Below are 16,250 nucleotides of genomic sequence, written 5' to 3'. Positions count from 1 at the left end.
AATAATGGGTATCTAGAACTAACTCTGAAAGCCAGGAGTATCAAGTGCAATATGCATCCAAGTATGCATATCCCCCAGATTATGTATAAAAAGAAAGAAAAAGAGAGAGGGAAAGGAAGAAGAGGAATGTGTGAAGTGACTGGCCAAGTAACAGAAAAAGATATGCTATCCTCTCCCAGGCCCTTTCCATCTCCCCCTCCCTACCTCTCCCTCCCTACCTCCATCATTTTCAGATTCATTGCATAAATATTTGATTCTGCAAAAGGAGGAACAGGCAACTGATTTAACTGTAATAACATGCCCTTTCAATATTTACATGGATGTATGAAAACTCAAGCAAATGTCCAAAACAATCACTCCTCGACTCAGAGCCTCGTAGGTTCATACCGACACACATGCACAACTAGCAGCCTGCCTAGCTAAGGAGCCATGAGATTATTTTTAATAAATAAGTAAATGAAGAAGAAAGGGTTTAGATATTAGTAGAAGCTTAGTACATCTTCCCCACTCAGAATAGTAGGAAGCAGGACCCTAATCTAACCCTTTCCTTTCCACAGCTGAAGTAAATATTTTATCTTATAAGGGAAGGGCAGGATGGCTTCACATCATGGCAGAAAAAATAAAGAGCAAAGCAAAGAATTATTGTAGTCCTCTCTGGATCATACTGTTGCCAGTTGTGAAACCGATGTCCTTACAACCTCCTAGAGCTTCCTGTTGCAGCTAAAAAAGGGGTATGTGTGCATGAATGTAAATGCATGTGTTGAGGATGGCTTATTATAGTGGAATCTCAGTTTGTGAAATGTAAGGATTTATATCTCAGTAAACAATAATAATGTAATTTTCTAAAAAACTCATTTCTGGGCACAAAAGTTCACACACCACAGGCAATACAGGCATAGGGGCACTATTTAACTTTTGACCTTTAATTTTCATCTTCCTAGTCCATATCTCCATGGCAAAGGTAAATAGTCTGAAAACTCCAACCCCTGGTGTAGCAATTGACAGAGCTTTTATGTGAAGCCTGTAAAAGAACTTTGTCCCTTTTTTCTTTCGTTCAAAGTGCATAAAAGTCTTTTGTAGCATAAGGGTGGGACTATAGAAGAGGAAAATGTTTACAACCCAAGAATTTCCAACCTGCTTGGAAGTATTGCATCTCTGAGTCAGAATATATAGACGCCTGGTTGTCTGGCATTAAAGATGACATTTATTGATACTGATAATCAGCAATTTACTTTGTAACTGTAAGAAAGTCCAACAATCTGATCTTAAGGATCTGGTAACTGATTAAGCCTTTTTGTTTAAGCAATTAACTTCTAAAGAATTATATCTTGGGAAAAGTTTGTGTCTTACCTGTTCAGGATTTTGTACTACATATTTCCTAATAGTGGTCTGTGGATATGTAGTAACTTTCACTGTTGGAGAATGAAGTTCCTGTAAAGAAAAGATAAAAGCTGGATATAATCATAGTTATTTAATTACCTTGGAGCTATCAATAACAATAGGGAACAATTTCCAGTGTGATATTTTTAGTTATTTGCATGAATGATGATGTATGATTTAGTTAATTTTAATTTCAGAAACGTGTATAAAAGCATGTGTTCAGTGCTCAGCATTTTACTGGGTACTTGTATTATACTCATTTCATGGTATTTCATCCACATTCCAAACTATATTTGACAAGCATTTTAAAATGCTTGTTTCATTATAAATGATTATAAGAAAATAATACCTCAATAGTGATGAATTAAACCTCTGGTTTGGAAAAGACATCTTATCTTAAAAAAAGTGAAAAGAGACACAAAGAGAAAAACGTGTATGTGTGTGTAGTTAAACATATAAATCTTCAGTGTGCTGGAAAGGAGGACCATAGATATCATTGTAAAATGTTGATGGGAAAAGAGTTTTTTTTAGGGGGTTCATGTAGATTTATTTATTATTTTTAACTTTTATTATAGGTTCAGGAGGACATATGCAGGTTTGTTATATAGGTAAATTCATGACACGGGGGTTTGTTGTACAGATTATTTCATCACACAGGGACTAAGCCCAGTACCCAGTAGTTATTTTTACTAATCATCTCCCTCCTCCCACCCTCCATCCTCAAGTGTGGGCCAATGTGTATTGTTCCCCTTTTTGTGTCCAGGATTTCTCATTATTTAGCTCCCACTTACAAGTGAGAACATGCGGTATTTGGTTTTCTGTTCCTGTGTAAGTTTGCTGTGTAATGGCCTACAGCTCCATCCATGTTCCCACAAAAGACATGATCTCATTCTATTTTATGGCTGCCTACTATTCCATGGTGCATATATATATATATATCACATTTTCTTTATCCAATCTGTCATTAATGGGCATAGTGATTTCATATCTTTGCCTTTGTGAACAATGCTGCAATGAACATTCATGTACATGTGTCTTTATGGTAGAATGATTTATATTCCTTAGGATATATACCCAGTAATGGGATTGCTGAGTTGTATACCCAGTAAGGGGATTTCTGGTAAAAGGGTAGTTCTATTTTTGGTCCTTTGAGGAATTGCCACACTAATTTACACTCCCACCAACAATGTATAAACTTTCCCTTTTCTCCACAGTATCACCAGCATCTGTTAGGTTTTATTTTCTTCTGACTTTTTAATAATAGTCATTCTGACTGTTATCAGATGGAATCTCATTGTGGTTTTGACTTGCATTTCTCTAATGATCAGTAATATTGAGCTTCTTTTCATATGCTTGTTGGTTACATGTATGGCTTCTTTTGAGAAGTGTCTGTTCATGTCCTTTGCCCACTTTTTAATTGGGTTGTTTGTTTTTCTCTTGTAAATTTGTTCAAGTTCCTTATAGATGCTGGATATTAGACTTGTCAAATGTGTAGTTGACAAATATTTTATCCCATTCTATAGGTTGTCCTTTCACTCTATTGATAGTTTCCTTTAATGTGCAGAAGCTCTTTAGTTAAATTAGATTCTGTTTGTCAATTTTGCTTTTATTGGGATTGCTTTTGACATTTTGTTTCTATGTCCAGAATGGTATTGCTTAGGTTGTCTTCTAGGGTTTTTAGAGTTTGGGGTTTTACATTTAAGACTGTAATCAATCAATCCTGAGTTGATTTTTGTATATGGTGTAAGGAAGGGGTCCAGTTTCAATCTTCTGCATATGGCTAACCAGTTATCCCAGCTCCATTTATTGAATAGGGAGTCCTTTCCCCATTGCTTGTTTTTGACAGCTTGGTCAAAAATCTGATAGTTATAAGGTGTGTGGCTTCATTTCTGCACTCTCTATTCTGTTCCATTGGTCTATGTGTCTGTTCTTGTACCAGTACCATGCTGTTTTGGTTACTATAGCCCTGTAGTAGTTTGAAGTTGGGCAGCGTGATGTCTCCAGCTTTGTTCTTTTTGCTTAGGATTGCCTTGGCTATTTGGGCTCTTTTTCTCATTCCATATGAATTTTAAAATAGTTTTATTTCTAGTTCTGTGAAGAATGTCCTTGGTAGTTTAATAGGAATAGCATTGAATCTATAAATTACTTTGGGCAGCATGATCATTTTAACAATATTGATTCTTCCTATCCATGAGCATGGAATGTTTCTCCATGTTTGTGTCATCTCTGATTTCTTTGAGCAGTGTTTTGTAATTCTCATTGTAGAGATCTTTCACCTCACTAGTTAGCTGTATTCCTAGGTATTTCGTGTGTGTGTGTGGGTGGGGGGGGCAATTGTGAAAGGGATTGCATCTCTGATTTTGCTCTCGGCATAATTGTTGTCCGTGTATAAGAATGTTAGTGATTTTGCACATTGATTTGGTATCCTGAAATTTGGCTGAAGTTGTTGATCAGCTTAAGGTAGTTTTTGGCTAAGACTATGGGGGTTTCTAGATATAGAATCATGTCAACTGCAAACAGGGATAGTTTGACTTCCTATCTTTCTATTTTAATGTTCTTTATTTCTTTCTCTTACCTGTTTGCTCTGACCAGTACTCCCAATACTATGTTGAATAGGAGTGGAGAAAGGGGGCATCCTTGTCTTGTGCAGGGTTTCAAGGGGAATGCTTCCAGCTTTTTCCCTTTCACTATGGTGTTGGTTGTAGGTTTGTCATATATGGCTTTTATTATTTTAAAGTATGTTCCTTCAATACCTAGTTTATTGAGACTTTTTAACATGAAGCAATGTTAAATTTTATCAAAAGCCTTTCTGCATTTATTGAGATAATCATGTGGTTTTGTCTATAGTTCTGTTTATGTGATGCCTTGCATTTATTAATTCGTGAAGGCTGAACCAGTGTTGCATCCCAGAAGTGAAACCTATCTGATGGTGGTGGATTGGCTTTTTGATGTGCTGCTGGATTAAGTTTGCAAGTATTTGGTGGAGGATTTTTGCATCAATGCTCATCAGGGATATTGGCCTGAAGCTTTCTCATTTTTTTGTTGTGTCTCTGCCAGGTTTTGGTATCAAGGTGATGCTGGCCTCATAGAATGATTTGGGGAGGAATCGTACCTCTTCATTTTTTTTGTAGTACTTTCAATATGAATGGTACCAACTCTTCTTTGTACATCTGGTAGAATTTGGCTGTGAATCCATCTGGTCTTGGGCTTTTTGTTGTTGCTGTTAGGTTATTTATTATTGATTCAATTTTGGAGCTCATTATTGGTCTGCTCAGAGATTCAATTTTTTCCTGCTTCCATCTTGGGAGGAAAAATGTGTCCAGGAATTCATTCATCTCTACTAGGTTTTTCAGTTTGTATGCATAGAGGTGTTTGTAGCAGTTTCTAATGGTTATTTTTATTTCTGTGAGATCAGTGGTAACATGCTCTTTGTCATTTCTAAGTGTGTTTATTTGGATCTTCTCTCTCTTCTTCTTTATTAGTCTAACCAGTAGCATATGTGCCTTATTAATTTTTTGAGAAACGAACTCCTGGATTTGTTGATCTTTTGAATGTTTTTTTGTGTCTCAATTTCCTTTAGTTCAGTAATGATTTTGGTTATTTCTTGTCTTCTGCTAGCTTTGGGGTTAGTTTGCTCTTCATTTTCTAATTCTTACTGTTGTGATGTTAGGTTGTTAATTTGAGATCTTTCTAACTTCTGGTTGTGGGTGTTTAATGCTATAAATTTCCCTCTTAACACTGCCTTAGCTGTGTACCAGAGATTCTGGCATGTTGTGTCTTTGTTCTCACTAGTTTCAAAGAACTTCTTGATTTCTGCCTTAATGTCATTATTTACCCAAAAGTCACTCAAGAGCATGTTGTTTAATTTCCACGTAAATGCATGATTTTGAGGGATTTTTAAAAATTTGACTTCTATTTTTATTGCACTTTGGTCCAAGAAGGTGTTTGGTATGATTTCAGTTCTTTTGCATTTCCTGAGGATTGTTTTATATCTGACTGTTTGGTGGATTTTAGAGCATGTGCTATGTGATGATGAGAAGAATGTATAGTATGTTGTTTTGGGGAGGAGAAGTTCCATAGAGGTCTATCTGATCTATTTGGTCAAATCTTGAGTTCAGGACCTGAGTATCTTTTTAAGTTTCTGCCTTGATGAGCTGTCTAATACTTTCAGTGGAGTGTTGATGTCTCCCACTGTTATTGCATGGGAGTCTACATCTCTTTGTAAGTCTCTAAGAACTTGCTTTATGAATCTTGGTACTCCTGTGATGGGTGCATATATATTTAGGATAGTTAAGTCTTCCTGTTAAATTGAAATATTTACCATTAGGTAATGCCCTTCTTTGTCTTTTTTTTTTTTTTTTTATCTTTCTTAAAGTCTGTTTTGTCTGAAATTAGTATTGCAACCCGTGCTTTTTTATTTTTTCATTTTCTTGGTAGATTTTTCTCCATCCCTTTATTTTTAGCCTACGGGTGTCATTGTATGTGAGATGGGTCTCTTGAAGACAGCATTTTTTGGGGGGAGTCTAGGTTCTTCATCCAGCTTGCCATTCTGTGCCTTTTAACTGGGGCGTTTAGCCCATTTACATTCAAGATTGGTATGGAAGTGTGTGCATTTGATTCTGTTATTATTTTGTTAACTGGTTATTGTGCTGGCTTATTTGTGTGGCTGCTTTATAATGTAACCGATCTGTGCACTTAAGTGTGTTTTTCTATTGACTGGTAATGATCTTTACTTTCCATGTTTAGTGCGCCTTTCAAGATCTCTTGTAAGGCAGGTCTGATGGTAACAAACTCCCTTATCATTTGCTTATCTGAAAATAATCTTATTTATCCTTTGCTTAAGAAGCTTAGTTTGACTGGATATGAAATCCTTGTTTGATGATTTTTTTCTTTAATAGTATTGAATACAGGCCTCTAATCTCTCCTGGCTTGAGGGTTTCTGCTGAAAAGTCCACTGTTAGCCTGATGGGTTTTCCTTTGTAAGTGACCTGTCCTTTCTCTCTAGCTGCCATTAACATTCTTTGTTTCATTTCAACCTTGAAAAATCTGCTGATTATGTGTCTTGAGGATTATCTTCTTGTGTAGAACCTTGCATGGTTCTCTGTATTTTCTAAATTTGACTGTTGGCTTCTCTAGCAAGGCTAGGGAAGTTTTCGTGGACTATATCCTAAAATGTTTTTCCAAGGTTTTGCTTTCTCCCTGTCCCTTTCAGAGTTGCCAATAATTCATAGATTTAGCTTGTTTACATAATCCCATATTCCTCAGAGATTTTGTTCATTCTTTTTTATTCTTTTTTTCTTTATTTTTGTCTGACTGTCTTATTTCAAAGAGTCAGTGTTCAGGTTCTGAGATTCTTTCCTTGGCTTGATGTATTCTTCTTTTATTTTATTTTATTTTATTTTTTTATTTTTTTAAGACGGAGTCTCGCTCTGTCACCCAGGCTGGAGTGCAGTGGCGCGATCTCGGCTCACTACAACCTCCGCCCCCCAGGTTCATGCCATTCTCCTGCCTCAGCCTCCTGAGTAGCTGGGACTACAGGCGCCCGCCACTGCGCCCGGCTAATTTTTTGTGTATTCTTCTTTTAATACTTGTGATTGCATTGTGAAATTCTTCTAGTGTGTTTTTTCAGCTCTATCAGATCAGTTAGGTTCTTTTTTCACTACCTATTCCATGTGTCGGTTCTTGTATCATTTTATTGTGATTATTAGTTTTCTCAGATTGGGTTTTGCCATTCTCCTAAATCTCAATGATCTTTATTTCTATCCATATTCTGAATTCTGTTTCTGTTATTTCAGCCAGTTCAACCTGGTTAAGAACCTTTGTTGGAGAACAAGTGTGATCATTTGGAGGACATAAGCCACTCTGTCCTTTTGAGTTGCCAGTGTTCTTGCATTGGTTTTTTCTTACCTCCGTGTGTGGGTGTTCCTTTAACTGCAGTGTAGGTTGAACACAGTCAGTAGACTTCTTTTTTGGATGTTTTCACAGGGCTGAGATTTTGTGCAGGGTCTAAATAGCTGACTTCTTGTCTTTGGTTTCACAGGGAGTTATGTTAGTGAGGTATTGTTGTTGAAGCTTTGGGTTGTGATCCAATATGTGGCGCTTAGGCATAGCAATCTGTTAGTAGGCTCTTCCGCAGTCCCGTTGCTCCTCTGTTATTTCCTCACAGTTGCAGCTATGCTCCCTCTCAATGCCCTGAAAGTGTGGGCTCCTCTCCCACTTGAGTGCTGGCTGTAAATTGTGGCTTGGCACTCCAGGGATGGCCATTTCAGTGTTTGTTTTCTCCTCAACTTGGAGGCAGCAGAGACGACCTTAGCAGTGGTTGTGGTCAAAGGTCTTTTACTTGTCTCCCGGGAGCTCCACCCAGGGAGATACAGGTCAGCAATCACTCAGTGCTATCAGCCCGGGATGGAGGTTCTGTGCTGTAGGCCTAAGCCGGGGTTCCCTGCCTGGTAATGAGCACGCAACGGGTTCCATGGCAGGGAAAAGAGTTAATATCATCCATATAAAGAGAGTTCTTATATATCAGTGAGAACAAAATCCTAAGGGCTACATTTCTAAGTCAGTTATAACCTTTATCCCACTGTCCAGTGGTTTGTTATGTATGTGGCCCATGCTAGTCTGTGAGCTCCTTGAAAATAGTGATTGTATCTAATTTATCTTGGTGCAATATGTGGCACATACTTGGTGTTCAGCAAATGTAAGCTGAGTAAGTGCATTACTTTAATTGACCTAACTCTAATCTAGACCAAACTGAGAAGTGGTAGGGAAACTTTTCTTTAATAATCTTCTTATTTTTCTGCATAATATCATATTTTCCTTGCTGTACTCAAGGACTAAAGACCAGTTTTTGTTCATTTGTCTCCTCACTATCCAAGTTCACATCCTGACCCCGCACTGGGTCAGATTGTTTTCTTAAAACAGCATCTCCCGCCTTCCTACCTTCTAAATCCCATAACCCCTTTACTCCTCTTTCATGTAACAACAAACTTAGTGTGCTTTATGTTTTACTTTCTTAGAATTTACTTTTTTATATATGGCAATTACTTAATGAAACACATATTTTAATATTCTGTTTATTATTATAGCTACCTTTTGGATACACAATACCTAGATTCAAGAATAATCCTAAAAGTGGGATTATTAGCCATAAAGGCTAAGGAAATAGACCCTTGTGTGTCTTTCAAATCATACACCTATAAGAAGAGTTAGTTATGACCCTATAAGTTATTCTCTCTGAATATGAACTCATAATACAATCACTCATAAAGCCAAGTCTTCAATCAATCTGAGATCTGGGTATTTCATCCACACTCACTAGGAGATCTTTGGCTAAATTAAACTGCACTCAAACTAAAAGCAGTTAGATTGAATAGGCAATGAAACAGAAGAATCTGATTCATAGTACTCGTTTCACATTACTTTTACTGGGCTGAGCTGATTCTCATATGTGAGAATCCTCTTTCATAGTTTATGATCCTCACATGATGTGAATGTGTAAAGTCTTATGAGGATCTAAAGATTGCTTACATACATGAAGAAGCCTTCCATATAAAAAAGAGGAACAAATCTAATGTAATTCACAACTTCTTTTACCTGTTCAGTATTTTGGGTTATATGTAGAGTACTTGGGCCACATGTAGATATTTTTAAAGTTGGAGAATGGAGTTCCTGTTAAGAGAAACAAAAGGGAGTTCAGAAATTATTTGAAAGTCTTAAGTTCTCATGGTATTTTTTCTTTATTTTTATAATAATCTGATTAGTACGAAATAAGAGCATTATTTAGTGCTTTCTTAGATAATGTCCATCTTTCCAAAGAACTAAATTACTTTGTTGTCTTCTCACATAATCCAATGATAAAAGAGTTTCTAGAGTGCTTTCATAGCAATACATTCTACTTGTACTGTTAGGTTGCATTCTTTTTGTTTCTGCTTCAAGAACTCTGCATTCATATACACCCCAATGTTATTATTATTATATGTTTGCAATTAACAAGATATAATATTTTATCAAATAAAACTTTTCTTTCAGTATTTGTTTTATTTATTTTTAAAAATTCATATAAATTTAAGGGGTACAAGTACAGTTTTGTTACATGGATATTTTGCATAGTGATGAAGTCTGGGCTCTTAGAGTAACCATCAACCGAATAGTGTACATGGTACTCATCAAATAATTTCTCATCAAATGATGTAAACTTTAATAATGATCAAACCAAGAGACAGACACCCCATTCTCCATGATGTGCTTATTTCACATTGCATGCCTGTATCAAAATATCTTATGCACCCCATAAATATATACATTTACTATGTGCCCCAAATTTTAAAAATAAAATAAAACTTAGAAAAAATAATTCTCAAACCAATATAAGAAACTACCTTTGAAAACTCAACTAAGAGTAATTTTAAGAATAAATTTTAAAGTACCTTTGAAGAAGGTAGTTTGAAGAATAAACTTGAGTAAATTTCAAACTACCTTTGAAAACTCAACTAAGAGTAACTAATTTTAAATCAATTCAAGCTGACTCTTAATTATGCTTTGTCTATTCTGCTTCTTGTCTAATTTCAAAGAGTAGACTGTATTGTTAAAAATAATCTGTAAAAGTGAAATAATATAATTTTTTAAATGGTCCAATAAAATGATCAATCTATCCATCACACTGGCATTGTTTACATATTTCCTCAAAGCCAACAAAACTGCAATCACTTCATTAGTGTGCAAAGAATTGATGGCATTACTCAATCTCCCCATACCTTATCATAATTTACAATCAATTGGCACAACTCCAGGATATTTTCCTACAAAGGTATAAATATTTTTTCTTTAGAACAAGGGGACTATTAAAAATCAGAATCATTAATTTACAAGGGAAGCACTGACAGACACATACAGAACTATGGCTATAATGTAGGTATTACATGTGTTCTTAAAACAGGACTATGCATTTACTCAAACTGCCAAATGTTCTGCATTCTTTCGTGTTGTTCTTATCAAACTTATAACATTTTCATCCTCCCCCACCCTTTATATCAACAGCAGTACTGCAGGCTCAGTATTTCTAGGAATCTTTTGCATATGTTCCCAAATTTTCTGCTAATAATTGAGAAGACTTACTCAGACAAATGCAGAGAATTACAGATATTAGACAAAACAGGTACACATTATCCAGTTTAGGAAAATGGTTATAAATACAACCATGTGCAGGCAGGTTTTGCCCACAGACCCAAGAGGAGCAGATTCAAGAAGACAAGAAAAAAGAGGGGTGCTCTTTAGTTATGAAATAATACACGAACACATTCTTAATATAAACATTTATATAGATAAGGTTAAAGACCTTCTCTTGACCATCTCCCCTCCACTCACTTACCCAGAAGTTACCATTGTTGTCAGTTAAGGTGTCTACATAAATACCTATGTATAAATAGTAGTATCATTGCTTTTGTTGTTCTACAACTTAAACCAAACAGTATCTCTTGTATTATGTACTAGATACATGTTTTAACTCATTATTTTAAATTAATAGTATTCAGCTTGTTTATATGTTTTCCTACCGATTAACATTTAGATTATTTCCAGGTTTCCACTATGCTGCAATGAGCATCCTTGTGCAACATGTTTCTTTAGAATTCCACACAGAATTAGGATTGCTGGGACATAGAGTATGTGTGTTACTCATTTGAACAGATACTGCCCAATTAATTTCCCAAATTTGACTATGATAATTATACATCCACCAGCAGTGTGTGAAGGTATTCATGACTAGAGGATGTTTGGTCTGTTTAGGCTGGGGCTAATAATATTATGCTAGTATCATTCTGAGAAGACCATTACGTACATGGCTAGTATCTGGTAGCTGTTGTAGAAATGATAGCTCTCTCCTCCTTCTTGTAACCAATTCAAATATGATGCCATTAACAAATGAAACATAGCAAACCTTACTAGCCAACTGGACTGTCTTTTAAGATACAAAAGTGTACTAAGAAGTTTTATAAATCTGCAGAAATTAAAACAAATAGGAATACACACACATCACACATCACAGATAAAGACATTTATTTACGCTAGCATAGTCAGAATTACTTTATTCACATGCTGAGATAATAGATATTTAAAGGGCAAATGGTTGTATTTGAGCAAAGACTAGTCTTGCTCTAAAATGAAGGAATTCTTTAATCTTCTTATATGTGGAAAGCTGGAACATCAATTCCATAGATTATAATATACTCAATTATTTTTAGCCCTACTTCATCCTTCATTATTAGAATTGATCATCTAGACAAATGTGGCTTTCCCATACAACCCTCATGGAAACATTAGATAACAAATGTAGTACGTTGAAAAATTACGACATTAAGATGTAGCTTAACATGAATCAAAGATATTTAGACATATAGTATTGACCAGCATGAATTTAAATTGCATCAGTATGGATTTAGGCTGATCACAAGGGGGAAAACCTCTCTGAACATAGGTTTATTAATTCCAGAAAGACTTGCTAAAGAAAAACCCTTTTCCCTGGAAGTCTACAAAATTAGGTAATATGGTGTGAGTAAATGTCAAAAATAAACAAAATCTTGATATTGAAAGGTATTTCCAATGGCATCAAGATCCAGGCAAGATTGCAGCAAGGCATCCCATAAATAGCAATTGACCATTCCATAGAAAGTGATCCAAAGTATTTTTGAATGAATGAATGAAAAGGAGATCTTAGTTTTAAAAGCACTCCAGGAATAACAATCCAAATCTCCCTCTTAATAACCTGTATCAGTCAGTGTTTAATTTTGTTACTTATCTGTATATCGCTTACCTAAATCTTTCATGTTGAAACTATTAAATTCAATGAACAGTCACTTTTTTTTTGTTTTTATGCCTTTTGTGACAAAACCCCACATTCCTGATGACCAAATAATTGAAGGCGATAATGGGGTGGTGGTGGCTATCATGACATAGTGGAAAAAGTGCTAGACTTGGAGCCAGGAGCCCTGGATTTTATTCCCATTTATACTACTAGCCACTTTTGTAATATTGGTCAATTCGTGTTCTCTCTCTGAGATTTTTTCCTCGTGTGAGAAATGGAACATGGGTGTGGGCGAGTGTGGATTAGAGGATCTTTAAGCTTGTTTCTATTTCTGACATTCTGTGAGTATAAGAGACCATTCCCAACTTATTATTCCACACAAACAAAACAATTTCAAAATTTTAAAACTTGTCAGTCTTGTTTTCCTTTGATGATGATTATAATGATAACTAACACCTATTAATAGCTTTCTATGCCAAACATGTTACATAGATCATTCTCTTTAACACTCAAAATAACCCCATAAAGAAGATACTATTATGACCCCATTATATACACAAGTAAAGTTAGACAGAGGTACTATAGGTAACCAGATGGAGATTACACAGCTAATGCTAAGGTGCTGGAATTCCAACTCAGTTAGCATGACTCCAGAACTCATTCTCTTAATCACTATACTTTGCCACTTTTATTGCTTGTCTCATTATATTTTCTGTTTTTCAAGTTGTGTAACCTAATTATATGGTTAGGTTTGACTAGTGCATATAACAAGTCAAATACTGGGATTTTTAAAATTATTCACTGTCAAAAGCAACTTTGGAGGCCTGAAAATAAGACACCTACCCAAAAGTGGCTGTGTGAGAGAACAGCCTTGATTAGATAATTTAAGCTTCCATAAACTCAATAGAATTTGTTTGTAAAATGCGTGATACATTTACGGAGTGTACTCACAGGCCTCTAAAACTCAATAAACCATTGAGTTTTTATTTAATACTCATATCATCTAATCTCTTCAATTTTGCAGGAAGACCTTACTTTTTCTCATAAAATATTCAGCATTTTGTTGTCATGTATTCCTGTGGGTCAGACTTGCTATATACACAAACATTATACCTTATTACAACTTTAAGTAGAGTCTGGTGAAAAGGAATTTGGGGCCGGGCGAGGTGGCTCACGCCTGTAATCCCAGCACTTTGGGAGGCCGAGGTGGGCGGATCACGAGGTCAGGAGATCCAGACCATCCTGGCTAATATGGTGAAACCCCGTCTCTACTAAAAATACAAAAAATTTTAGCTGGGTGTGGTGGGGGCGCCTGTAACCCCAGCTACTTGGGAGGCTGAGGCAGGAGAGGCAGAATGGCTGAACCTGGGAGGCGGAGCTTGCAGTGAGCTGAGATCCCGCCACTGCACTACAGGCTGGGAGACAGAGTGAGGCTCCGGCTTAACAAAAAAAAAAAAAAAAAAAAAAAAGAAAGAAAGAAAAGAAAAAAGAAAAAGAAAAAAAATTTGGTTTATAATTATGTGGGCTTGGTTCTAATATATCTAGGTCCTTTTTTTCCTGCACTGCTTCAAGTAATGATTTTCAATTTTGGGAAAGTTATAACAGCTCTCTTCCTCCTATTCATTCTTTACTTTTTGTAAAGTACATAGGGCATTACCAATTTTAAGACCAAAGTAGATTAAAATCAGTCTGTTTTGGGTATAATTTCATTACATCTCTTGAGATAACTGTCCATACCTTTGTACACTCTAAATCGGAGCTAGGAAACTCTGGTTTCCCTAGAGAATTCATTATTCACAAAAGTATATCTTATTTCCAACTATTTGTTTAAAAAGCTGTTTTCAGGGAAACATCACACATCGGGGCCTGTCTTGGGATCAGGGCTAGACGACGAATAACATTAGGAGAAATACCTAATGTAGATGACGGGTTGATGGGTGCAGCAAACCACCATGGCACGTGTATACCTATGTAACAAAACTGCATATTCTGCACATGTACCCCAGAACTTAAAGTGTATGTGTGTGTATATATATATACACACATACACACACACACACACACACACACATACATATATATATATGCTGTTTTCAGAGTTAAATCAGATGATGTGCAAATGGCCTAAATGTCTCAGTTATTTACTTTAGTGAGAATGCTTTTGAGTAGCTCAGTGCAGTGGAGAAAGAAGGGAAAGCAGAAGCTTGAAAGGTGTTATTCTCCTTTGATAAAAGGAAAATGTTACAAACTTAATATATATCCTAAATTCTAGGATTATTTCAGAGCAAGACCTTGAAAACTAGAGGGAAAACTATTTTTGTCCTCTAACATATTTTTGTTATTTTCAAATCCGATAATAGAACATTAGAATGGGAAAATATACAGTAAGGGTGACCACCAAATGTTTTGTTGAAATAAAAAATGTGAACTAATTTAAACTGAAATCATGAATACCTAAAGTTAACTAAGGGAGATAGCTGATGTAATGAAAATATCAGGAGCTGGTTTCTAAACTCAGGGAATCCACTAAACAGTTGTACTAAATAGACAAGTTATTTTGAGCTATTCGAGTCTCAATTTCCTTATTTGTTTAACAGACAAATAATACACGATGAATATTGTCTTTATTCATACATTGTTCAATTTGTACAATAAATATAATAATGCTTGTTTACCTAATTTTTGAGGTTCTAGCAAGTTGTTTACTAGATACTCATATACATGGAAGAGTTGTGAAAAATAAAAAACCCATGTATTAATATGAAATATTATTTTTACTGGATTGATTATATATGTGACTAAGTTATTAACTTGCAGTTTCTTCACTACTGACTGTGTAATGACATTGAAAGAGATACAAATGATGAGTAGAATATAATCTCTACCCTCCCATGGTTATAATTATGTAGGGGATAAACACTATGAGTACAAATAGGAATTAAGTAGACTATCATAAGACCTATAAGAAGTTCACTAGGTGAGTTTTGAGGGCTAAGAGCTAACTTCAACCTGGGACAATCAGAGGATCAGAAGGTTACATTTGAGGAAAGGCTTGAAAAATTTGTATAATTTCAGCGTGTCTAGATTGGTGAGGGCGAGGAGCAGGGGCATTTCAGATGTAAAACCAATGGAGTGAAAGACATAGCTGTGGAAAATTGGGGACTTTATTTAGAGAACAATGATTTACACTTAGCTAAAACATAGGACACCAGAAGGAGAGTTCCAGGAAATTCCACAGGAGCCCTATCATGGAGGGTCTTGAAAGTCAGACTAAGCAATTTATAGATGCTTAGTGTCATTGAAAGTTTTTGCAGCAGAGGAGTGATATGGGATGTGTATAGGGAATTTAAGCAACTTTTCTAGAGAACATATTCTTAGGTGTAATTAAATTTGTGAAGATTTTAAAATAAATTCATGCAGGAACCCAAAATCTTTCTATCTTTCTTTCTTTCTTTTTCATTCTTTCTTTTCTTTTCTTTTTGTTTTTTTGTGAGACAGAGACTCACTCTGTCACCCAGGCTGGAGTGCAGTGGTGTGATCTCGGCTCACTGCAAACTCTGTCTCCCAGATTTGAGTGATTCTCCTGACTTAGCCTCCCAAGTAACTGGGATTACAGGCATGAGACACCATGCCAGGCTAATTTTTGTATTTTTAGTAGGAATGGGGGCGGGTTCACCATGTCAACCAGGCTGGTCTTAAACTCCTGACCCCAAGTGATTGGCCCGCCTCGACCTCCCAAAGTGTTGGGATTACAGGAGTAAACTACCATGTCCAGCCCTTTCCTTGGTAAATTCTAAATGTGTTTGTTTTGGTGTATGGGTGAGTATTTAACAGTAGTACAGGCTACATCCCTAATCCAAATATCCAAAATATGAAATGCTCCAATATTCAAGTTTTTGACATGACAAGTGGAAAATCCCACACTTGACTTCATTTGACAGGTTTCTAGTCAAAATGCAGTAAAATTTTTGTGCAAAAAATTACTAAAAATTTTTATAAAATTACCTTTGATCTGTGTGTATAAGGTGCGTATGAAACAACTAAATTTTGTGCTTAGACCTGGGTCCCATCC

The 16,250-nt window shown here is 35.8% G+C and overlaps 1 protein-coding gene across 2 annotated transcripts in view; it reads right to left on the bottom strand.

The window, feature by feature from the left end:
- POF1B (POF1B, actin binding protein) overlaps positions 1-16,250 on the bottom strand; it is a 113,226-nt gene that overhangs the window by 88,579 nt on the left and 8,397 nt on the right. For both annotated transcript variants that reach the window (XM_025372545.1, XM_025372544.1), the window contains exons 3-4: positions 8,974-9,048; positions 1,351-1,431 (exon numbers count right to left, since the gene is read on the bottom strand). In XM_025372545.1, coding sequence (XP_025228330.1) covers positions 1,351-1,431; positions 8,974-9,048 — 156 coding nt within the window. The remainder of the gene's footprint in view (positions 1-1,350; positions 1,432-8,973; positions 9,049-16,250) is intronic.

Source organism: Theropithecus gelada, chromosome X, assembly GCF_003255815.1.
Source record: "Theropithecus gelada isolate Dixy chromosome X, Tgel_1.0, whole genome shotgun sequence".
Taxonomy (NCBI): Eukaryota; Metazoa; Chordata; class Mammalia; order Primates; family Cercopithecidae; genus Theropithecus; species Theropithecus gelada.
Note: the sequence above shows the minus strand (reverse complement) of the source record. Positions and strands in the feature narration are given on the sequence as shown.